The 26,894-nt window shown below is 38.0% G+C and overlaps 1 protein-coding gene across 6 annotated transcripts in view; it reads left to right on the plus strand.

Annotated features, from left to right (window-relative positions):
* Positions 1–26,894, plus strand: part of Tmtc2 (Transmembrane O-mannosyltransferase targeting cadherins 2) — a 299,799-nt gene that overhangs the window by 45,281 nt on the left and 227,624 nt on the right. For all 6 annotated transcript variants that reach the window (XR_014426625.1, XM_083052298.1, XM_083052297.1 and 3 more), the window contains one exon: positions 240–281. Coding sequence is in view for 5 of the 6 variants with exons in the window: in XM_083052298.1 (XP_082908424.1) it covers positions 240–281 (42 nt within the window). In the remaining variant the exon portion in view is untranslated. The remainder of the gene's footprint in view (positions 1–239; positions 282–26,894) is intronic.

A 26,894-nucleotide genomic window follows, 5' to 3' on the forward strand; every position in this document is an offset into this window, starting at 1 on the left:
TTTTTTCAGTAATTTCATTATTTGCAATGCTTTATTTATTGAAACTATATTTATCAATGAATATGTATATATATGAATATGTATTTATATGTATATGTATATATATGTATATATATGTATATATATGTATATATATGTATATATATGAATATATTTTGTAAACCCCCCCCCCCCCCATTATCGACGTCAGGATCCGCTAGTGTGTATATCTATACATAATTTGAATATTTTGTTTTCAGATCAATGTGTGCTGTACTACAACTCAGCTATTGCACGTATCGGTGAGTAAAAATTTATTTTATAACATTTCTTGCGGTAATGGGTGGTATAACATTTCTACACGTGAAAAAAATATACATGATTTTTAAATTGATTTAATTTTGTTCCAAACGTGTGATTAATATCACAATTAAATTTACATATTGCTTTTCGGGAAATATATTTTTTGTATTTTTAAAATTTTAGCTCTGCGCGTATCACAATTTTATAAGATACGAAGTAGTAATTGCATCGTCGTACAAAGACGTAACGCATATTATAAAAAAAAGTTATTACACGGATCTCCATTGAATTCTCGAATTACGTCTGTAACGACGACTACACAGTATATCTTCCGCTAGTTTAATCCAACAGTTTCCCTGCGTGTGTTCTTTTTTTTCTGGTCTGACTTTGGGAGGGAATTAATTTTTTTCGTTTTTTTTCTGTTTTTTTAACACTTAATGTAGATCCTCGCTCGCGAGGACTAATCCTTTATTCCGTTGGAACACTCTCAGCTGGTCTCGCGTTATTACTTTGGTGCTAGGAATGAGAACGTAGTGACTGAAACGAATTGTATAATTGTGTCGCAGAGATAGAAGCCAAATCGAGTAGAATGGCGATTATTTAAACATACCAACCGCTAATACTTTGTGATAAAATTATATCTCGTCACAAATTAAACGATTTTAATTGAACCGAGCTTTGTGCATGAGTAACAAAACGTAATTTTTATAAATGCTAAACATAAAATAAATTTCAACTTAGTAAAGAATTACAATATCTCTTTTGTATCTCTTTATTTATTCTCTCTCATAATCTAATTTTATTGGTTTAAAGATGTGCAAGTTGAAATTAAACTAAATTGTTAAACTGGGTCGCACGGCTATTAAAAAAACATGAAGCGGAATGATAATTATTTCAAAGTCAAGATATTAATAATTTTGAGATTATTTATGCTATTAAATAATATTGAAATCTCCGTCATTTAATTGTTGCTTTACTATCAACTTACCAACTTTGCTTTACTATCGAAAATAATATGACAAATATTTTAAAATCTTACTCTTCAAAATCTTGAGTCTTTTTTTTTTCATTTTTCATATATCATAAAAATAATGAAGATAAGAAAAGACATTATTTAAAAAAACTTAATATAATTTTAATTTAATATAAAAGATTACTTAGATAATAACTGTATTTTATATTAATTTGATATAAAATTTTCTATGCTATTTTTATTTATTAAAATTACGTTGAATCAATCTAAATATTTCACCCAAGCTTAGTCATGGTAGTCGAAACTTAAACGAGTTTTATCTCGACGAAAATTCTCGGTTCAAAATTTTGATAACATCTATTAAAGCCAAGTGTCGCGTTACCGTTGCCGCGGTGTCGGATGGAGACACGCGGGTTCGAAATGGATCCATCGCGCCGGCCGATTGGATCGCGTTCGTTAAAATAATGAAGCGGATCCGTCGAGAAATATCGCTCCCTTAACGCAAACGCGTCCGCAATCTGATACCGATCGCGCGAGCGCGACACAGAGGGGGGAATTGTGGGGAAAAAAAATATTTGCGTATCGACAAACGATATATAGAGAGAAAGAGAGAATACAGTATATGGCGACCGGGTTTGTATCCCCCGACATACGATCGCCATAGAATGAAAGGGGTTTGCTGGGGAGGATTGCGAAAGAATGGACGATAGGACAGACGGAGGGTGAGGGGAAGAGGACGATGTACGCGGTGGAGAGGCGGACAGATGAGAGTGTGAGGGCATGACTGCGATATATCGTGGCTAAGCCTTTATTAAAACTGCTTTCGGTATTATTGCTTTCCGGGCAATGTCGGGTCTCGAAAATGTCATTTCCGCGAGATAGGCCGTGTGGTCCTCCTCCGCCAAAATATATATATATATCGCGCTGCCTCAAGCGGCATCGCCATCCCTACTACTGTCTCTCTCGTCCGGAGATCGTTGCAAGCCTGATCCGGCAATAAATACGCTCGTCACTATGTACAGGTCGACAATGTGCTTCCTTATATTACATCCTGTCCGCCGGTTATTGTCTGCCGACAATGGTCGAGTGGAGCTGTAATCCTCGTCGGGAAACGAGGGTCAACTTCGCGTCCCGGAAATTTGGATACGCGGCACTTATGCCCAGTGAATATGCTCATATTAATATAATCTCGAAGATGACATCATGATCTTTACCCTTTTACTTATATCTAATTTTGGAAAATTTATTAAAATTAATTAACTAAATTAATTAAAATGCCATTTTCCTTTATTCTTTTTATTAGTTAATCATTCTTATTTTCACTATTTATTGTTGCGCTATTTCTGAAAAACAACTTAATTATATATATAACTTAACTTAATATTTAATTTAAATTATTCTCTACGTCTCGTAATGTTTTTTCTGATAAAGAAGATATATAATATTTATATGATAATTTGTTCATTAATTTCATAGTATTAAAAGATGAAAAAAGAAACTTGAGGTGAAATCAGATGAAGTAAAATCCGAGATATTTCTGGTATATAAATAAATAGATGGATATTTCTTTTCGCAGCTTGAGTTTTACGATTATGATCGATAGCCGTCGAAGTAACATTGATTCAGATACAAAAATGTGTTACTCAATCGGAATTGGCATACGCGAAACCAAACTGCTGTGCGCGCCTCTGTTCAATTTCGCGAATTTCTTGGTGCACGCTGCGCGGCGAGATTGTAAACGCATACCGAAAAGTAGACAATTGTCAGTGGAATGCAATATTTTCCCTGAGATACGCCAAACGTCTCACGTGAGATTCGTTTCGTACTGCTTGACACACGCGCGATAACTCAACGGCATGCCGTTTTCCTGTTTTCCCTATGCTTTCTCTCTCTCTCTCTCTTTCTCTTTTTCAACGCGGCCATCGCCTGCAGCTGAAAAGGCGGCCAATAACGTCGACCTAGATCATTTTCCTATGCGCGAATACTACGTGCGAATGCTATACATAGTAGACGTACTTGCGCATTCTCGTTCGCCGAGTCGAGGAAAGTTACGAGAAATTTCATCGACATACAAGTTTTCGGGGAGATAGAAATCTTTCACATATCCATCGATATAGGACATTCGCCATTCAACTATGATTTAGCTTTTAGGGTTATTCTTAAAACGAAAAGTTTAAACAAAATGTTACATTACATCTGTCAAATTTGAATACGATTATATTCGGATAGAGCCATATATTTGGAAATGTGAAGGATTCACGTAAATGGTTATTGAAAAGAAAAATATTTTAATAATAAAATTGACAAGAGGAGAAACTACAAGATTAACTAGACAAAAATATTATAAATTGAACGGAAATTTCAAGAGAGAGAAAAAGAATAAAACTCTTTTTAAATTTCTGTTTTATTTAAAATTCTGTAACATTTAAACGTGACTCTGAGCTACATACACTCACCCTTCTATTTATTTGCAACGCTTTTCCCATAGTTTTTACGGAATGTTTGCACGATAAAAAATCGCTTAAATAAATATGCAGAATAGAAGTTTTGCCACTTTATGTATTGTGCAGAATCTGAATTTCTAAAATCTACCATATAAATTGACGTATAAAATACAGTTACATTGAAATGTAGATAGCTAGGTACACACGATATGCCTTTTAGCGAACGCTCGGGGAAAGAGCTATTTTAGTGTCAAGATTATCACTGTTGTAAAAGCTCATCGACGCATGAAAGTGGCAACGGTAATAAAGACATCATGACAGTAATAGATGTCATTGGCAATCACTTTCTTCGCGTCCGACACTTCTACACCCCCATGCAATCCTGCGGTGAACACGTAACAACCGGTCGAATAGTTTCTCTCGGATCGTGGCGAATGCAAATTGATGCGGAATCGATACCAGGCTGCCTGGAGTTCTAATAAGATTCTCTTGCCGCGATGCCATTCCTATAGCTTCGATCGTATTGACTAAGGACTATTGCGAAATATCGTATATCAAATCTAGATATTGTTAAAATAACTCTTTTGATAATATATTTTATTTTATTTAGTTAGCAAATATTTTCGCATAATTATATACTGATTTATTTGGAAAAACTCTAAATAATTTCTTCTTGAATAGCATATTGTTTTTTAAAAATTATAATTATATAATTTTCCTACATTTTGACACACTTGTAGAAGTCTTTAGCACATAAAGTAAAATAAATAACTTTTATGCTTTACATAAAGTAATGCAACTTATTATTTTGAGTAAATTCTTTTATATGTGAAACACAATTTTTATATGTGTGTAATATTATTGTTATAAGATATTCAAATTATCTCGTTCGGTGTTTTTAATGATTCTTTCTGAATAATTTTTATATACATTTTTAGAAAAGCTATTTTATAGGTATGTCAAAACTATCACTGTTGTAAAGACTCATCTCGACGCATGAGAACGGCAACGATAATAAAGACATCATGACAGTAATGGATTGACTGTCAGTTCTATATGCACTAGTTATATTTTTTATATATATATATATATATATATATATATATATATATAATAACTTTTTATTTCGGGCTACATATCAGATTTCAGTAGTCAGATGTTCGTGAAAACATATGAGATATGAGGCATGTGCATATAAATATTTTATATCATGTCCGTTTTTGAAAATGACAGGGAATACTTAATTATCTATGGTCAATTTCTGTAGTTTGCGGACAATTTAGACTGCACTAATAAGTGTTTATACATTTTTTATTACCTACTACTTTTACATGTTTTCATATTGAATTAAAAATTAATCATTCGAATTTTTCTACATTCATATTCATATGATTTCAAAAATATCGAAAAATCGATTAACAGCTTAAAAAATAATTATCCAAAGCACATAAATAATTAGACTGACTATCTGCAAATTATTCTTAATTTATTTCCAAAGTCCTCTTCATTAAAGCAAAGAAAGAAGTTAAAAGAAGTTTGTATAAGCAAATTCGGGTTACGCGTCGGCTTTTACCACTAATGTCTGACTAATATCCCTTCTTTCTACTAATAAATTTCTATAAGGAAGAAAAAACAGATTATAACACGCAGACACGTATTTGCGCAATTTTTTTACTCAGTTGAGAGACAAAAAAGCTTTTAATAATATTTTGCGTCATTATATAAAATCGATTAACAGCTTAAAAAATAATTATCCAAAGCACATAAATAATTAGACTGACTATCTGCAAATTATTCTTGATTTATTTCCAAAGTCCTCTTCATTAAAGCAAAGAAAGAAGTTAAAAAGAAGTTTGTATAAGCAAATTCGGGTTACGCGTCGGCTTTTACCACTAATGTCTGACTAATATCTCTTCTTTCTACTAATAAATTTCTATAAGGAAGAAAAAACAGATTATAACACGCAGACACGTATTTGCGCAATCTTTTTTACTCATTTGAGAGACAAAAAAAGCTTTTAATAATATTTTGCGCCATTATATTCAGAAATATTCAATATATAATAATTAGATTTCAAGGATTACAGAGAGATGTATTTGCTAAATTGTTCAGCTTCCTATAAGATAATGACATAAATAACGGACACGATAACGGGCGATATTACGTCGATGGCATCACCTCGGGGTAATTTTTCAGCACGTTTCGCGGTCGATCACGTCCGTGTCCGGCCGTTCGCAATCAGTCGGTTAACTGGGATGCCGCGCGGCCGGGAAGTCTGACCGGGTACCACGTAACGTCCTCATTATCCGTAAATTATTTCGCGGCCGTCACGTCGAAATTGGTCGTGCAACCGTACGACGATCGCGATAATATAGAGCGTGCGTGTTCCATTGGTTCCGTTTCCCGAAAGCCGTTATATACCGAAAGCGCGAAATGTTGCGGACAGAGCTTGATTGTGCAGATTCGGAAGAGGGTCTCGTGTAAACGCGCGTCGTTCATTAGAGGCTGATTAAAGTATCATTTACATAATGATTCACTATATCAGAGATTGGGGTCAAAGTTTTTCAAAAAATTTATACGCGAACTCGTGTGAATTTTGACCTAAAATAATAATAATAATAAAGTGTAGAAACATCCGATCCAGATGCAGAAAAGATTATTCTCTTGTTCCTCGCAAGAGCATCAGTTATCCAGTAATTTTGTTTGTAGAGTTTTTTTTTAATTAGCAAGAATGATGTGTTTCTTGAAGACGTAATATCGTGTTTAAGTGTAAATGGCGACGCAAGGGATGCAGCTTGTACGTGAAATGCCTGCAGGCGGCAGAAACGTAAATGCGCCGGTGCGCACGACGAGAGATCGATCAAATTATCTCGTTAAATCGAGGGAGAGAGAGTTCGTTTCCAACCCCCAACCCCCTTTCCTCCCTCGCGCAAACCTCGGCGCACGTCGATCACTCCCGTCGTACGTGGTATTTTTTCAACCCGGTGGCGATCGAATTATTGCGTCGGTTTCCGAGTCTCCCTTTTCCTCTCCCCCTTTCCTTTCTTGCGTGCCAAGAGTGCGACGCGTCTATTTTGCAAACATTTCGGGAGGACTACGTGTGCACACACGGCGACGCGGCAAACCGATTGATCATGTGGGCGTTCGAGGGCACTCTACTTCCTTTTTTGCGCATGCCGCGCTCAAGAAGAATTGCTCTCGCGGAAAAGTTTCGCGGAATTTAGGAAGTTGAGTAGCGGGCAGACCCCTCCTTTCTTCTCTCGTTTCGGCTCTCTCGTATCGATGCGTCGCCTGTCTCGAGAGCTCCACGGAACGATCTAATCCTCTTTTATAAAGAGTAACGGAAAGAAAAAATAAAGTTTTAATTTTAACCGAGTTCAAACTTCTCTTCCATGATGTAACTTTGAATTATCACCGCGAATGGAAATTTGTGAACATTAGAATGACATTTAAACAAGTTTATTGAATAAATGGATGGATTTTTTAATCGAATTGCATATCTTTTAAAAAGATTTAATATCGGTGCATCAGAGATTCTTTTAAATTTAGAAATCTACAGATATAACATTTTCTCGAAATTAGAGAGAGAAATGCGGAGATGTCGCGGCTTGTACGGTCGGTGACGGTTCAAGCAATCTCTTTCTATATGGAGTGCGGAGGTAATTAGCCAAACTCCACTCCATCGTCGATTCAAACTACCAAATGGGTATATACGGGTCAAGTCATTAATTTCCCTGCAGTCAAACACTGTCCACGTTGATTCGTCTCCGTGTGTGCACCCAGGTATCCCGATATTGTTATCCGCTTCATTATCTTTATCATTTCTCCACGCAGTACCGCAAATATATGTTCAAAGTCGAGAATTGATTTCCGATGAAGAAGTAATTGGTTAAAAAAACTTGTCAAACAAAAAGGGGAATGCAAAATTTTCATAAAAATTTGACTAAAGTTATATTAACATGTGTGTAATAGAAATATATAATAAAACTGATGAAACATGAAATTTTTAAAATTTTCGTAAAAAAATATAATAAAAAGTTCTATCTTTCTTCTACTGTAATCTGATATGTTTACGAAAATACAATAATGACTATCATAACAAATTAGGGTAAAGATATACATAAAATTAGGATGGATCTTGTTGCCAAATTTGCCAATTAATTTATAGAATTTATAGATTGCGAATGATAAAATATCATCGTTCTTCTATCTCTCTATTTCTTTCTCTCGTTCTCCTGCATGTCTGTTAATAAACTACAATGTGGCGGCATTGGCATATATACCATACGACGGACAATAATCGACGGGCGTTATATTTCAGTCGGTTGAATTGGATTCAACGAGTCGTACGCACCCAGTCAAATTTGCAAGCTACACTCTCCTGGTAATTATACCACTTCCGTCGTAGTTGCTCGCTCGTGTGCGTGTATGCGTATGTGCGTGTGTTCATTTGATACCGAGCAAACGCGTGAGCACGCTGCTTCCACACGCACGCTCGCACGTATATTTACGCACGCGAATGAGCGAGTGAGCGAGTGAGCGATTCCACCCGCCGGGCTTATTTCACAGTCGTATCCTAGTCTCGTGTTGTAGATGATGATAAATGGGTTAATTAAGCATTTTGAGTTTCATGACTCCAAAAGGCATTGTAAAATTTCGCGCTTTCGGTTAAACTTTCCGTAAACACGACTTCCGATCACTCTTGAGACGTTTTCAGTGTCTTTTAAATATCGATAAAATTAAGCGTTTTAACGAAATAAAATTATTCAGATACATTTAGTAAAATTTAATTTTAAATTTAATTAAAAAACCACATCTGTCAACTTAAACATTTTTATACAAATTTTAAATATTTTTAAATAATATGATACAATGTCTTTAAATTTATAAGCGATAATCATGAATTTTTAAAAAATTTTTATTTTTTCTTCTAACGACTTTAAATTTGATTTAAATATTTTTTTAATTACTAATTTTTTCCAATTGATTCTGTGACCTTACGCTAACAATAAGACTTTCTCGTCGCGTGGAAAACGACGATATATAGGCATTCTGTTTCATAGACCGGGAGATAGGAGTCTGCGCGATGGGCGCCCTGTAATTTAATCGGTAAGGCTGCCTGTAATTAGCTGTCGGCTTGGGATTAAACAAAGGATGTATAATAAACGCGTCGCGACTCTGATAGCACGTTTTACATTACGCGAAAGCGTACGCGCGCTCGCGCGATTACCTCGCGCGATCATAAATGACGATAATACCGCGAAATTACTCTACTAATTACTGCGGACGATTACGCTAGTATGTATTCGCGTTTCAATTAGCGTAATTATTTGGCACGTGTCGTACGGGTCTCGAATGAATGACGGATGACCCAGGCACGAAGTCAGGCTACCGACATCAGATGTTCCGGTGTCGCACAGATGTTCCCCGTTCCTTGATAACACATTATTATACTGATTGTAGTTTTGTCGTTTGTCAATCTCGCGACAATTAACGCCCGTCGCGAAATAAGACTGTCCTCCGGAGAATTAATAACGTTTGCGCTTGCGCTATATTAGAACTGTAATAAAGCGATTCTCGGTAACTTGTAATAAAAATAATGCGACGACGCTCGATGTGTATAATATTATATCTTTTGAGATCATTAAAAGAGCTGCGCAAGAGGGGAAGACTTATTCTTTTCATCGATCGTCTCTATTTGATTAATTTAAAGTCGATTTTTGCACAGACTAACGATTATTAAATCACGTTTCCGTATATAACGTCAAACATTATTAACAATTCCGCCGGTTACTCGATATAAATTCCTTCCTGAATTGCGTTTTACTCTCTCTCCCTCTCTCTCGGTCGCGCATAGAATTAATGAACTAATAAACCACTACACGATAGAATCCTGCGATGCGCACCACCATTATCTTTATAGTAATTATTTCTACATGCATACCATTCAGGCTTTATTACGCTCTCATTTCTGACATAGTATGTCGATAATTTCTGGAATGTATTCTTACGTTAATTATTTAGTTTCGATTTTCATATTTTTTGCTCATATTTCTTATTTTCCTTATGAGATTAGAGCTCTTACAAGATAATAAATATTTCAATCTTCTTTCCATATATACTTGAGATATTTTTAACTTTAATAAATTCCCCTAGATTTAAAGACAATCTTTTTTATATAATATTTCACAATATTCATTACTTGTTACAATTAAATAGCATTTAATATTAAACTTTATGATAAGCAAAGCTCCAGTTGAAATTCTACAGTAATATAAACAGAATGTAAATAAACAGTGGATATTTTATCGCGGAATAATCTTCAATTTCGATTGCTCGTAATTCAAGATTCATAATTTATTTCTCACAGCAGTGTTAGTGACAATAAAAATTGAAAGACTTATATTATTGGAAAACCCCACAGATATTTCGCGCGCACGAAATATCTGTCATTAAAGTCTAGTTATATCTAAGTTCGATATGTGATTCCGGTATACCGTACATAATTCATCTATGTAAGTGGCAGAGACGCGCTAATTGCCGTCGCCAAGTTTTAGTCTAATTATCATTGCGGGCAGCCACCAGGCGGCACTGAATTTCTAAGCGCGGATGCTCGGCAGAAAACGGAAGTGGAAAGCGTATTCAAAGAGAAATTTGACCGGCGTCCTCGTCCTCGGATATAATGCCTTTCTCCCTCCTTCTTGCCGCGCGCTGGGCGTTGGATCGAAATTAAGACGCTCAGGGCAACTATAATCGCCGCGTCTCGGGATCCCGTTGTCGGGTCACGTACGGAGATCCGGGTAGCTAATTAGCCTTCTACCGCTCCGGGTTCCGCCCTGGTCAATCAGCGGCGGAGATTCGGTCTTGATTCGATCCTCGGAGCCTCGTTAGCACCGCTGTATATCCTCTCTGCTTTCTCTTTCTCTCTCTGTCTCTCTCCTCTCTATCTCTCTCTCTTTCTGCACTCCTCGATTACACACGCGAGAGAAGATATAACGTGTAACCACTTGAAGTTTCGCACACGATTTCGGTCCATTCGATTTAATTATGTAATGCCAACTTTCCGGCGGCTCTATTCTGTTCACTCTGCGCTTATTCTCTGAAAATTCCTTTTTGTTTGGTATAGCTGGCGGCTGACTACTGAGAAATTTTTTTTCTGCGTGTGTGTTTGGAAAATATGCGTTTATTGAGATAACAAGAATCGTAGGAATAATCAATAATCTCGGTCGTGGAAAATTGTAATTTCCAAGAATTAATAATAAAAAAATCGAGATAAAGTTTCAAACGCGTTTATGTAGCAGAGAAAATAATGGCGACCAACTTTATTAAAATATCCATTGTGCACGTAATTATTATTATTGTTAAATCACATAATTTATAAAGCGTGTATATTCTCTCTAGATTGAGATATATTGCCTAAATCAAAATAATAATCAAAAATTAACGAAGACAACTGTAGCAGCTCACAGCAAATGCCTGTACTATTTATTATATTTATATCAATAATATATATATATGTATATACATAGATGTTGATTTCCTTGTGCATTATGGAGTTTAAACAAATGGATTTTTTACGAGATATACATACAGGATTATATATGTCCGCGCAGAAAGAGACAGAGTTAGCCGTTCACGTGCGTTAACGAGCAATCCATTACCTGAATTAATATTTAGAGCGTTTCTCGCGATCAAAAAAATAAAAATTAACAGAGACAACTCTAGCAGCTTACAGTAAATCACTGTACATACAACTGTACTATTTATTATATTCATACAAATAGTAGTGGATTTCCTCGTGCAAAAAATTACGGAGTTTAAACAAATGGATTTTTCACGAGATATACATACAGGATTATATGTCCGCGCAAAGAGAGGGACAGAGGGACAGAGTCGGTCGCTCACGTGCGTTAACGAGCAATCCATTACCTGAATTAATATCTGGAGCAAATTGCGTTTCTCGCGATAGGCATCCGCGGCTCGGCGCCGAGCGTCACCGAGAGCGTGCGGCCGTTGTCAGCGTGCTATTACTAATTCAGGAGGCGGTCGCGGCGCCGCAACGTTATACGCCAGACGACGCATTCTGCATAGCGTATTCAGCTGCACAATGGGGGCCGCCGTGAGCAGGAGGAGGGTTACGAGTTTTGAAATATGAATATGAATACGCGCGCGCTGCTCGCGCCGACGAAGACGGTCCTCCTGCGAGAGGAAACGACGATCGATGTCCGCCCTCTCCTCCCCCTTTTTCTCTCGCCGTCCTTTCACTATGCCGCATGATTTTCAGGCGAGTCCCTTCGATTCCCCCTTCACTCTTCCTCCCTCGTGCTCGGATGAAACTGAAGACCTGACTTTCCTGACCGAATTTCGCCGGGAATTGTTACCGAGAATTGCCCGCAAAATTCAGCGAGAGTATTGTATTCGACGATTATATAACTTACGGCTTTACTTACGGACGCGCGGATCTCTCTTTCGCGCGGTGGCTTTATGGAAAGTTATTACAAAAGATTCTCCCTGGGTTGAATTATATACCGACCAAGATTTCTGACATATATTATTAAGATGTATGGATTCCATTGGGTTTTATGCGCGACTTCGTAAGACTTGTCATAATTATATTGATACATTAGAAGAATATATGAGAGCTGCCAAATGTGTGAGAGAAATAAATGCCTCTTTATGTTTCGCACGAAAAAGCTTATGCGAGTGCATTTATTTGTACGGAGCAAAAGTTGTACATTTTATTCAATTGGAAGGTTATTTGGTTGATTACACATTACTGATTTAGAAATCTACGAACACGATTCGTGAAAAATTTATGAAGAAATCGTGCAAATTTCGCGTAACGTTTCGCGTAAACTGTTTTCGTATTCTCTTTTTTACTAATGACATCCGATGAATATGTTTGATCGTCAAGCGTTGCTGAAAATTCGTGGAATGTGAACTCGAACGCGGTTCTCTTTTGGCCCCTGTTTTGAATCGAGGACACCTTAATCGGCTTGAATACGAAACGCATGCATCGTTCATAAGCTGAAAGCGTATGTTTTTTCGTAATATTTCTCTTCGTTGTCCAAATATTTATTAAATTGAAATATCTCTCTCTATTCTCTCTCTATATATTTTTTTTCTAGAATTTATCAATAATGCCTAATGCTTTTCACCGGAGCGTATATGTGTCACTTCTTTTTTATTAACACCCCAGAATTTTCACACGATCGAATCGCAGATGTGGTCGAAATCTCAAAATTGCGACACGTCGAAGTCTCAAATGTACTTTCGACCACTCGATTTGGGAGCACTTTGCGAGAAAATTAATTAAACGCCCTATCGCTGTCTTTGTCATTGCCCGCGATGCAATTCACCCTCGTCGTCGATAGCACGTTGTACGTTGTACGTTTTTGTAGTGCAGCGTTACGTATATGCCGTAGCCTTCCATTGTACAGCGAAACTGTATACATCGACACAGGTACACTTCCCTTACAAGCGACAGATGTGCGCAGCCGATAGAAATTGTAGCTGATCTCAGCGGTGCACAATGCGCCCTTAAAACTGCGTTACTCGGCGACGTGACCGGACCGTGAAAACTATTTTGCAACTGTATTGTGATGTAACGACATTATTACTTTCTCTCCAAACTTATTTCGTCAATGACGATTTAATTAGAATGAGTGTTAAAAAGGTGTTATACACATGAGTGATAAAAAGGCTAATATATCAAGGCGCGAGTAAAAGAAATTCTAAATAATTTTAGACATTATTTATTGGACATTATTAATATAAATTTTTAAGAATTAAATTTAATTATTAAATTTAATAAAATAATATTTAAAATTATTTAGGATTTCTTTTACTCGCGTGATTGATTCTTATTAGCCTCTTTATCACTCATATTGCCAGAGCCTTTTTGTTTTATTGATAAAAATTTGTATATTTTATGTTTTATTCGCATAATCGATACCTCGAAGAATAGATTTGTAACGCCTCTTTACGCGTTATATCGATCATTATAACAATCTTCAATTATTTTCTCTGACATTCTCCGTTTTTTTCACTAAGCGCGTCGATCATTTAACTTACAGACAGCAAACAACGGAGGAAGATAAACGTTCCTCCGTCGCGCAACGTAAAGTTTATATCGCGCAGTAGAGAAGTTTTTATTAATAGTTACGCAACAAACGTCCCCTCTGTCCGGCTCTCCTCAAGAGCCCCGGTTATCGCTGGAAAACGGTCCTGCTGGAATCTTCCGCGCGTTGACATTCCCGAGATGTGGGCGGAGCGCAGTTCGCGGCGTAGTTCTCTCTCTTCCGGTTATTTGAGAATTTACGGTCGGCCCCGTAAGTTTTCTACCAAGTTTCGATATTTCTCGCCGGGGCCGCGGTATCTATTAACATCCATCTCCCGACAAATAGCGAACCGCGCGAGCACGCGGAGAAAATATCATCGCGTCGCGTTGCATCGTCCCTTTCCATCGACCCGTTGTTTACAACAACGCTTAATCGTTTTTGTCAGAAAGTTCGGAAAACGCTTCGATTCCGTTCGAGTTTCAACGCGACGCTTTTTGACTTCCGCCGACTATACGATCGGCAAACTTCCCCCCTTAGTATCGAAGCGAGCGAACTTCGGCGGTATCGCTCGAGAGAGAAGCACCGACGAGGAAAAAAAAATCGGTGACTCTTCGTCGCTTCAATTCGAGACGATTCACCCTGACGTGATGGAAGAGCATGCGAACTCGAGCCGAACAAAGCCGATATCGAAATCTCATTTTCAAGGCGTCGAACTTCAATGCAATGCAATGCGATGCCCGACAACAATACCAAAATACGACGGCGATCAATAGCTTCTCTGTGCTTATTCTGTAACTAGTTAATTCTATATTTATATATTAATTTGTATGTCTCATGATTTTCCGAAATATTTTCGATAAATAGGGCGAATTTTTTAATTTCGATTGATCAATCGCATCATGCACAAATATAGCAAAGTACTGCATTTGTAGCATTTGCGCATCATGCGATTGATTAATCGATGAATTAAAAAGCTCGCTCATAGTCAGTCTTTAATAATGTTGTGTGTATAAATATAAATAAATCTTTTATTATCCCCCACACACACTATATATATATATTAAGATATTAAGATATTAAGATATTGTATACATTATTATATATAATATTAGAATTTTATATATACATATATGTGTGTGTGGAGGAGAAGGATAATGAAGGAATTATTTATATTTATACGATATTATTAACAAGATTATTAAAACCTAAGTATTATATATATATAAATATATATATATGAAATAAAAAATAAAATATATATTTATATATAATATATTAGGATACAATTTTTCAATGCGGTAAAAAATACGGTCGCAAAGGCATCGGGGGGAATAAAATGAAGATCGGATTCCATCGGCATTCAAATGTGCACATTCCGCTCTTCGATCGGGAAAGCGCCGTTATACGTCGACGATGTTCATCGGTCGTGCGGATTTAATGCCGAAGGGAGAAGGTGGAAAGAGGATGGGAAGGTTAACAATCCCAAGATCGGTGCCAATTCGCGACCTCCGGACGATTTATCGACGAAGAGGGAACGGTGCGATCGCTCTCAACCGAAAGATTTTCCATTCCAGCCTTCTTCCCCCCATCGTGCCCTATTGAGAGTCGCACGGTTAATTTCGCACACGCGTATCCTGATCGCAAAATCGAGACGATCGCGACTGACTGCGTGCATTATCGTCCCCCTTACCCTCCTCTTTTCCTCCTTGTCCCCCGATTCCGGCACCAACCGCGTCCGGACGATTTCGAGAGAGGGTTGCTCTCGGCAAGATGCTGCCGCCGGCAATAACCGGTAACGTATTACCTCTTCTGGTCGGTTGAGCGCATTTAGATCGCCTATTTGGCAAGGCGGCGGAATAACTTTGCGTTTTACTCTCGCGCCGCGCCGGCACGAATCAAGCGCGAGAGAGCCACCGCCAACCAACGAGTTACGACGCGCGGGCTGGGTTTAGTGCTGGGCCCAGATTTAAGGGTTGAAGTGGTTTATCTCAAAACGAAGTCCCCCTCTCCCTCTTTCTTCGGTCTAAAAACAGCCGCTCTATTCTCGCGGTAAGCTTATATATATTCGAAAAACGCCAAATAAAGCTAAAAAGACGCTCTGCTTTTGAAACGCGACTTTGGACATAAATCTTTGAAGCCTGAATTCTCGCGCAACGAGTTCAATCTGGAACACTAAATTTTCAATTTTTTTCGAGATATTTTGTGCCAAATTATTTGATAATGATATGTGTGATATAAGAATAGTACAACTGAATTTTTTTTTAATTTGAAAGTTGGGCGAAAATCTGGAGCACTTTTTAATTATAAATCGTGATAAGTCAAGTAAAAAAAAATTTGTATTAAATTTTTTACAAAGTGTTATTAAATATTTGTTACAAATTGAAGAGCGCAGTTAATTAGTCGATTATACAACAATATTTATTACAACCGAGGTTGTAAAAATTTACGTTGTGCATTTTAACTTGCTATTTAAATTAATTTATTAAATATGTTTTGCATTAATGTACCTTCTCCAGAGCGAGAAATCCTGTGAGAACGGTACATTAATTCGAGTCTGGCTTATTATTATCGAGAGCGACGCAGAGTGAACGAAGGATGCGGCCGAGAGGAGGATCCGGGGCTGGGATAAAACTTGACCCATTCGCGGGTGAATTATTCGTGCCACTCGCTGCGGCCGCGAACCGCAATTACGCAAATTACGCGAGCTGGCAATTCCGATCGGCCTGATAGGGACGGCTTCGTCTATGACGACGCGACGATGCGTAGCGTTGATAAGCGTAGCGCGATAATGGCGCGAAAAATATCGATCGCTATTTTGTGGGGGACAGGGAGATGTGAATAGATAGATTTATTCCGCACTGCGAAAATATCGCAGCGAAAAAATGAAGAATTTATTATTACAGAGCAAAGTTCTATAAATTATCGGATGACTATTATATTATAAGTTATATTATAATTTATAGAACGTGTCACAATTTAATAATTTAAAGAGAGAGAGATTTTTATTATAGATTATATTATCTAGTGGCTAAAGATACGTTATTTTCTCATAAAAATTGTTTGGAGGTACTCAAATATATTTTTTATATATTTCCAAAAATATTTTCCTTGAACCGCGCATGACATTAAATTAACATTGATGCTTTAATCTTTAATCGGTGTTTCGAAATCAAATTTCACGTCGAATATTAGTTGAATGGATTCACGCGATATATTATCGCATATATTTGTTTTATTTTATTACGTACGAACTTCCAAATAATAGGTACGTGTTTCTGAGTACATGCCTCACAGCAACGTGTCAGCATTAATTATACCGGTTTCAAACAGACGTTCTTTGTAACAGTCGAACGCACGTAATTTGCTCAGGACGTACGTTTCACAAGTCAAAGGTATGTCAACCGAGAACCGATCGTCATCGGAAATTAATTACTAGACCGCGCGTCGCATATTTGTGTATTCGCGAACGTCAACGTGGATGACAATGCATTCATTATACTACTCGTTCGCTCGCAACTTTTTCCTATATATCTTTCCTCCCTTTTATTCTCCCTAATGTCCTCTCCTCTATTTACCTTGCTATCATAATTGCATTCTGCACTTTGCTGACTTCAATTTTACATTTAATTTTTTTACAAGTGTTTTAAAATTTCGAAAAAATTGTGAATAAAATATTTTCGATTGAAAAATAAAAATTTTAAAAATTTGATAAAAGAACGAAGAAAATATTTGCCAAAAGTTGAGCAATCATCAAAATAAAATGGCGAAATCAGAATGCGACGCTGTAAAACTGATACAACTGTTGATACATTTACGTCACGAAGAAAGAACCTCAATCACATCACACACGCGGTCGGCGAGCTTCTATAGAGTTCATCCGATTCGCATTACATTCCCATTTTCCACGTACGTGCTGACGACCACCAGTCATCGTCGCCATTGACGTCGTCTTTTCGTCGCGCGAAAAGGGAAAGATAATCCCACACCTTGTCCCCCTTCCGTTTCGCGTTGTCCCTTCTATTCTATATATAAACGGAAAAATCCCATTTCAATATTTCACGACTTACGCCCTATCGCCCTGGGTCCTTAATACGAAACACTCTCGCAAGGGATGCGACGCCCCGGCCCGGTCCGTCGAATGATGTATAGATGCTTCCCTTATCTCGCTCTTGACTCTCGATGAGAGAGGTGCTCCGGAAAGTGCGCGCGCGAGAATCGAATCTCTCTCTCCTTCATCTCTTCCCCGATCCCGAGAACACATGGAGACTCACGGGCGGATTACACGGCGGTGCCATGCCTCACCGCATGCCAAAAGTCCGTGTACTCGGGATATCGTCGTGGCCAATTACCTCCTCCCCGAAGCTGCCGCCGCTGCCCTATAATGGAGCAATTATGAAGCCACTGCGTTACACATGGGGGTACGATTAGAATTATTAACGGTTGCTTCTCGCTCAGTCGCCAGCGTGTGTGTGTGTTTAAGAACTATCGCAGTATATTAGCTCAGAGGGTAATTTTCTCGGCGAGAGAGAGGGAGAGAGAGAGAGAATGGGAGTCCACCCTTTCCCTTTTTCGTGTCGACGCGACGTCTCCTTTAGTACCGATACCCTCCTGGGGATTATCGCGGTATATAACGAAGTCGGTGTTATGTTACGTCGTGCGAAGATAATTCTCAGTGGCTTCCCACCTGTCACAAGCTTCGTAGAGAACTATGTGTGTACAGAGAACTCTTGAAACTTTTAAATTTAAAGGGATATATCTCTTGATTTCTCTCCAAATACACAATATACTAGCTTGGAACTCACTGTTGTGAGAAGACTTTGCTCGCAAACAAAACGCGAAATATTTAAACGCGAAAAAATATGTATTAAATATAAATATAAATGTTAATCGAGCAATTCTTTTTACGAAAATACGAAATGTAAAACGTTTTAGAACTCGCGAGTTTAATTTTAGTTTACATTAACTCCGCAATAATTAGAGAATTTTCCGCTGTAATTATGATCGTGAATTGCAGAACATCCACAGCGTCTATTTTATCTTAAATTTGAAATAATTTACGTACACCGGGGCTTTGTGCCGCTGCGAAATACAAAGCAGTGTAGTTGAATATTATAAGAACGAGGTGTAGAGAGATGGACAAGAAGGCGGTAATTTATTATTCGATATTTCGAGTAAACTGTCTGGAAATCTGTTATATTGTTTAACAGTATGATCGATCGTGTCTGCCACTCTTCTGAAGCTATCAAAGTTTTATAAATGCATATAGGGTCGATATCTATCAGTTAATTCCGATATGCATACGCTGTCTTTCGCCGCATCGATAGCGGAGGAATTCAACAGGAAAATTGTTGCCCTGGGGCAGGTTTTAGTGCACGCCAAAAAGTTACGTCTACAACAGCGCAAAATTGAATTAGCTCTAAGCTCCAGGCTCCAAGCTTCAAGAGCAGATAACCTTTAAATTATGCAGTCGTTGTTGTTCTCGTATTATTCGATCAAAATTACAGCCTCACATTGCGCCGTATCAGTTATTTAAACTCTCCTTTCGAAAGAAACATTATTATTCGCAACTCGATATAATATATAAACGCTTTCATAAACTTTCATCTCGAATTGGCTGATGCTACTTCAAAATAAAATCTTTCTTGAATCTGATTATTGAAATATATCACGTTTTTTTAAATATTTAACGCGATTATATTTCTCCGCCAAAAGTCACACTTTTTATTCAAGGGATTAACATCGACCACGTAGCTAATTTTTTTTATTGATCAAGATAACTTGAAAATGGCACGCGATGTGTATCGTATACTTATCTTGCTACCATTTATACAACAAGCGATCTTAATCGCTCTATTTCCTCGATAAAAAATTTAACGGGATGCTATCTTATTTGATCCAAGATCTAATAAGTAATTTTATTTTAAAATAAAAGATGGTGTTTCTGCGATATTTTTCGCGTTAAGATTAAATTTAGGATTTATTTTAAAATTAAAAAGATGATGCTTCTGTATGAGATATTGTTTGTGTTAGGATTAAATTTAGGATTCCACCATTACGAGAGAGTATCGATACGTGAGAGCCAACAAGACGCTATACTCGATTTGTCCCAAACCATATGCCACCCCGTACCATCTCGCAGAAATGACGAAACGTCCGGGAGTATCCCTTATAGTCCCTTATAGATATCTGCGTATCCCTTATAAAAGGGCGCGATTTTTCACGCACCGGCTGGCCGGGATATCGCGTCCCCTTTTTTCCTGTCTTTCTCTCCTTCTCTTTCTTTCTCTCTCTTTCGAAATTTTGTATCTCACCGAACGTAGCAAATGACTCGTGTACGTTGTAGCCGACTTGGAGAACCCAGGGGAGAAAATCACCCTCGGCCTTAGCTATATCAGCGCCCGGAACGAGGTTATATGATAACAATAGGTGCAAAACAAATATACATATTAATATAATTAATGCTTTCTAGTCTCTCATCAAAGTTTCTTGAAAAGAATACTTCGATGAATTAAGAATGCAAAATAAGTTTTAATTGCACTAATTTAAATACTTGTATTTATCAATATTAACTCTGCTTATACATACTTTTCAGTATTTTATTACATATATTATATTATATATTATATATATAAAAAGTAAATAAATTTCATCTCTCTCTCTTTCTCTATTTATCTCTTATAATGATAATATTAATAATACCTCTTATTAATAAATAATTATGATTATACTTATTAGAATTAAATATCTATTAGAATGAAATATCTATTAAATTAAATATTTTTTAATGAGAGATCAGCTATTGTTTCTCGGCCTTTTGAACGAGCCCTCTCGATTCCACCCCTAAAGCCAGTACTGGACGAAAGGGAGGCGGCGAGAAGGATACGCGCATCACGTACACCGTACGTGCGTCGGGTACGTTAGTCGTAAACGGTCAGGGAATCGCATTCCGGGATGGCAGGAGACGTGGTGGCCGCTCGCGATTCGATCTAGCGACGTGCACGGTCATGAAGCAACGCAGACCGAACGTTACTTAAAGCGCACTCCGCCGCTTCCGGGTTTCCGGCGCAGCGGGCCGCGCGCGATCTACGCCGAAGGCCATAAGGTCGAGGAATGCGCGCGGATGGTGTACGTACATACATACATACGTGTGTACATACATGTACGGTGCGGAGCGTATCGCCAACTAAATCCCCGCTGATACAATCTCCGCGGATGAACTCCGCGGGCTTTTATGATGCGGCTATGCAGTTACGACACTCGTTTTCTTTTTTAGATGCCCGCAAAAAAGAAAAAAGTGAAGGAATATGAGATTAGAGTAGAAAGAGTTCGAAGGAAAATGTATACGTGTATGATTTTAAATATGTAACTGTGCAATTTTTTAACATATAATGGTCCAAGAAAGTGGTCCAATCAAAATCTGCTTCAAAAAATCGATTCGATATCTTTAAAATGTATTTTTTCATTATCTCAAAAAATATAAGAAAATTATTTCAAGTATTTACTTTCCGAATATATTCTTCTTTTTCTATAAAAATAATATGAATGATATAATAATCGTTGTGTACTCTTCTATTAAAATGAGTTGTATATCGTGGAAAAAAATATTTGTAGAATGTAAGCGAACATACACACATTATTCTATACCCAATAACTACCGTGGGTATACTATGATGCCTTCGTTTGATGCAACGTTCAGAAACAGTCGGCCAAGTTTTAATGGATTCGCGGGACGTGCCGTGCACGGGTTCGGACGTGTGTCGGTAGATCCGCGGTTTTGCCTCGTATCGATTAACGGGTTCGATATTCGCCACCGTTACCGTTGGATAAAGCTGCGTTAATGAACAAAGGACTTTCCGTCGCCGCGTTTGATAAATTTTCCAGTCTCCTGTCGTTGGAACACGACGGATAATCGAACTCGCGAGCGAGCGAAAGAGGGAAGACGGTGTAATTCTTAAAGGAACACGTGTTATTGTTACTAGATATATATACCCTCTTTTATCATTCTCTTTTATCTCGGTAACGGGCAGATTTACTCCTCGGAAGATGATGAAGAGGCGATGCACTGGTCTAAGGGTGCAGCCGCGCGCGTGCGGCATGATCTATCGCGACAGGACGAATATTGCGCTTCGTATTATCTGGAACACGACAGGCTCATTTATGCCAAGTGGCTCTGTACGGTGGCACTCGATCCCTGGATCGGTATGCATGGACACTAATGGGTCGAAGGATTCCTCATAGTCCCTGACACATACTCGTTAGCGAGGTTTGCCGGATATAAACGGACAGACGGGGCAGAGAGGGCGAAATAGAAGCAAAGGGGGTGAAAGGCAGATGGGAAGGAGCATTGAGCGGCGGGGTCGAGTGGACGCGGTTAGGGTATCCTTGACGTCAGTTACGCGCGTGGACGCGGCGTGGCTTCAACGGGGAAAGGGAGGGAGAGAGCATCCGTTAATTAAGCTTGATATTAGAGAATTTTGGATGACGTGGCTGCCTGAGTGGTTGCTTAAGATCTCTCCCCGTAACAGACGCCATTTGCGGCTGTTTATGCGCGCTCTCGTTAAGTAAATACGTAGACAGAGATAAACAAAGGGAAGCTCGCGAATTGCAGAAGCAAGCCGTTCCTAAGTCAAGAAGTATACAATACGAACGTCGACTGTTCGCCGATTACATTTCCTCGACGATGATTGCGAAATTTACTCTGATTTACAGAAATTATTTCTAATTTACAGAAATTTTACACAAATATTTTCCTTCTCGCTCTTCCATAAAATTAGTCCTTCCGGTTTAGATCTGTATATTATTGTTTCGACGAACTTTAATTTACAGAAATTTTATTATTAATTTTATTAATTTTACAAATATTTTCTTTTTTATTCTTCTTCCATAAAATTACCCCTTTTGATGTTTTTATATTTTATATTATTCTCGATGTTTCGCATCAACATCACGTAACTTCTGAAGAAACCGTATTACCGTATTCTATCCGAGTCGTCGCGTAGGACGGGACTTACATTCGCCGCCATACATACATGCGAGAGACACGCGTATAAAGTGTAAGTCGGCACGGCACGGTGTCTCGTCGCGGAAATAGCAACTAGTTAACGCGAGACCTCGCGGCGAGTAGATATAGGTGAGGTAAGACGAGCCCCGGGCGTAATCGAATAGCGGATTGAAATGACATCCACCACTCACGAGTAACTCGACGAGACCTCAAGTGCCGTCAGCCCGAGTGGCTGGTGGTACTCTATCCGGAGCGTGTAGCGTGTGCGCACTCGCGCTCTAGACAGCTGCACGCGTTGACCATTATCGGCGCACGTTGCACGTAAGAAACGACTTTAGTGCACGGGCTATATCGAATCTCCGCGCGGGTAAGAGGAACCCTCTCGTATATATATATATATATATATATATATATATATCTTCCATCTACGTACGTGGATAGACTTTTGTTAGCTTAACCTGCTTCTTATTTTCGCTGTTATGATGAAATGGCTTTTTCTTTTCGCCATTATACCGAAAATAAATTCATCAATCATGAGTATTTATCGCGGGATAATCACTGTACTTATTTCTGAGAGAAATCACGTATATAGATAGTATATTTATAACATACATTCTTTTTTTGATGTCGATTAATGTCTGTAAATTAATTATAACATAATGATATTTTTTTCAATATACGGATAATATGATATGACTAGCTTTCAAGCATGTATAAATTAATTATAATACAAATTTAGGTATGAAAAGGGCTAGTAAGAGCCAGACAGATATTTGGTGTTTATTTATTTTGATATAGAGGAATTGAAAAATAATTTTGTTGCATCTAATATATGTGCCTGGCTCTTACTAGCCCTTTTCATACCTGAATTTGTATTTCTATATCGGAGTCTTTTCGATTTATTATTATAATTATAATGTAAGGTCATTCTTCTTTTTGATTAGCGACGACGCGAGATGGATGATAGTTCTTAACATGACAATTCATTCGCCTTATGTAAGCTATCAACTGGCTGACATACTGCGGAAGGTATCCGCGCTGTCTAAGCAATAATATATTACCGCGGATGTTGCGGCTCACTGCGTTGCGCTTTATCTCGCGGCTATCACGGCTGTCTCTGAATAGTTTATAAATTGTTCATCCCGGCGTGAGAGAGCCGCCGGTATAGTACGAAACGAAACGACATTGGTAAATCCAGTTCATCCGATTCTCGAACAAAATCAGTCTTTGCAATGAGCCAGTAATACTGTCTTACATTTTTCTGCCGTTTTATTTATTTTGTGTCAATAGAGATTGATATATATATTTTTTTCGAGCTTACAAGGAAACTCTTTGAACGGAAATGATGAAAAAAATGTTATTACAACTTAATATTAAGCTAGATTATACGTGTAAAGTATAAATATGTCGTAGACTCTTTGTAAAATTAGTTTTTTAATAAAAAGATCTAGGATATAAAATATCATTTTACAAAGATTCGATATTTAAAAAAAATTAGATTTTTTATAGAGAAGCGGGTTTTGCAAAAAAATCTGCCATATAACATATGATATTTAGTCGACTATATGTGTGTATATAAATTTTTTACTTTGATATCGCACATGGAATATAGTAAAAAGTTGTAAAGGTAATCCGCATTTTGTCGCAGAAATATAATATTCTTTTTACCAGCTTTAATACGGTAATAAGAAGACCTGCCGTGTTTTGGCTCTATTTTTGTTCCAAACTTGGCGCGCTAATTCATTCAAACGTGCTGCACAAAGTGGCAGCGTACGATGTGCAAACACAGCCATGATACTTGAGCGTGTAGCAACCGTTTCTACCTCGCGTAACATTACGCGGTAGGATAGAAGCTAGGATGGAACAGGGTGGTCAGTAGTTAAGGCCAGCGTACGGCGCGGCGGCGGCCAGCTCTGCCCCTTATCCATATTCCGAGCAGCTGCTATCAAAGCGCTACTGGAACTGAAAATAGCTGCGAGCACATTTCAGTCGGATTATCTCCACCGGGCTGGTCTATCGTGTCGGGAACACTCATTCATCCGGGAAAGGAATGAGAAACAAAGCCGCGGATAATAGAAAGGGACGTTAAGACGCTGTGACGAATCATACGGAGATATCGTGCTATTCTGTCCGTTGACCAGAATCTCGAAGGGACTTGAAGGGCTTTGCCGGAATCGTGAAAATGTATATAGCGCAATAAAGCACGAAAAAATATAAGTACATATATAATATGGACAAATAAAATAATACAAATATACACATACGCGCCGGGGTATATTTTCTTCCGTGGATTTTCTATTATTTAACATTTACGAAAATAAAAAGTTGCGCGATCCGTATGAATCGTGTTTCGCGGAGAATTTTTTAAATTTATTTTTACAAACTCTTGCGAAACTGTCAAAACATTATGTAAATACGTATACAATTTTTTGTTGTTGGTACCTGACACCATATCCGTTTTTTCAATTTAATCCCACTACTCGGTAAATGCAACAGCCAATATTCTCCGTGAACATTTTTCGAACTGTAAATTTATCTAATGATATTTCTGAAACAAAAAAACGCGAGTTTATTTAACGGCCCTTTAACCAATACAAATACTGCTGTCAAATCCCGTAGCAATATTGACATTTTCCATTCCACATCATCCCTTTGAGAAATGCCGGCCGTGAAAAATTTTCACCGTTTTATCAGCAAACAAAACCGGTATCCAACGTTTAAATTTTTCCACATAGGGTGGCCAAGTAACATTGATCTCTCTCTCTCTCTACCGCCAATACTGCGTGTCGATAAATAACAAAATATATTTTTCACGATTATATCGATATAATAATCAATTTATCCTCGCGGTTTATACATCGGTGTTTGATCTCGTTGTAGATCGTTGCTTCGCACTTCATCTATATTCTCCCTCACGCGCGCCCATGTTGTCGGAGATAACAAAATCTTGCATCGCACGATAACACGTTCCACGCGAACTCCGTGATGCGCTTCAATCCGTTAACGATAACGCGGTCGCCGGAGCCGTCGACGACGAAGAGAGAAAAAAAAGGGGAAACGCGCTTTCCCCGACCGAGTCTCGCCCACGGATGAACGCGCTTATCCCTTTTTGCCGCTGAACTATTCCGGTCCTGCAGCACGGCATTTTATCGCAGCATCTTCGTTGACTGCTGCTATACGATGACACGGCGCGCTGCAAGTACGTCAGAGTGGTAGATACGAGTTTTTACGGATGGCTGCGAAAGAGAGAAAGAGAAAGAGAGGAGAGACACGAAAGGGTAGAGAGACACTGCGACAGATAGTGCTCAACAAGTCGTGCCGTTGCCCCGGGCTTTTCTCTCCCCGGCTTGTACTCCGGTTTCTTGTCTCCCTCTTTTCGTTACACCCTCGTCGTCTTTTCCCCTCTCATTTCCTTCTCTTTCAACCCCTTGACGCAGCTTTCTCTCCTGCCGGGTTTCTCCACCTTCGTTAATGTCTCGCCGTCCTTTCGTCAGACCCTCTTGCGGTCCGCATTTCCAGGCGCCTAATAACATGGTACTTATCAGCCGTCGTAATTTACAATTTTCGCCATTTTGCCATTATTAATTATTCCGCCGGAATCGCGAATATGATTCGGTGCGCTTCGTAGTCTGCGCATTCTTCAATTTAGCTTGTTAAATTTAATCACTTACACATGGATGTGTTATAATGGAAAATGTATCAAAGCAATTCTATTTATTCTTTTCTCTAATTCTTTCTTAATGCTCTCGTAATTATTTGTCTTCTTAAAACTCACCCTTTTATTCATATTACTATACCTTTCTTATATTTCTAATTTCAAACAAACATATGCGATGATCCTTTTTCCCTTTATAATTTTTATTTCTTAGTTAATTTTATATACACGTTATATATAAATGTAAATGCAGAAGAGAGTTTATTTAAATATATTATCGTATAATTTTTTTACTATTAAATTATACATATATCAGCGTAAAATTGCGAATTATAATATTTTATATTTTCTGTGCACTACAACGATATCAAAGAAATACTTGCATATGATTTTTAAATTTATTAGATGCTAAGTCATTTTTATTTTTCTCTGAATTAAGAAGAAATGTCTAAAATGAAGATTTATTCTGTAATATGAT

This window comes from Prenolepis imparis, unplaced genomic scaffold (assembly GCF_030444845.1).
Source record: "Prenolepis imparis isolate NDT839.2.m4 unplaced genomic scaffold, iyPreImpa1.0 SCAF_12, whole genome shotgun sequence".
NCBI classification, from domain to species: domain Eukaryota; kingdom Metazoa; phylum Arthropoda; class Insecta; order Hymenoptera; family Formicidae; genus Prenolepis; species Prenolepis imparis.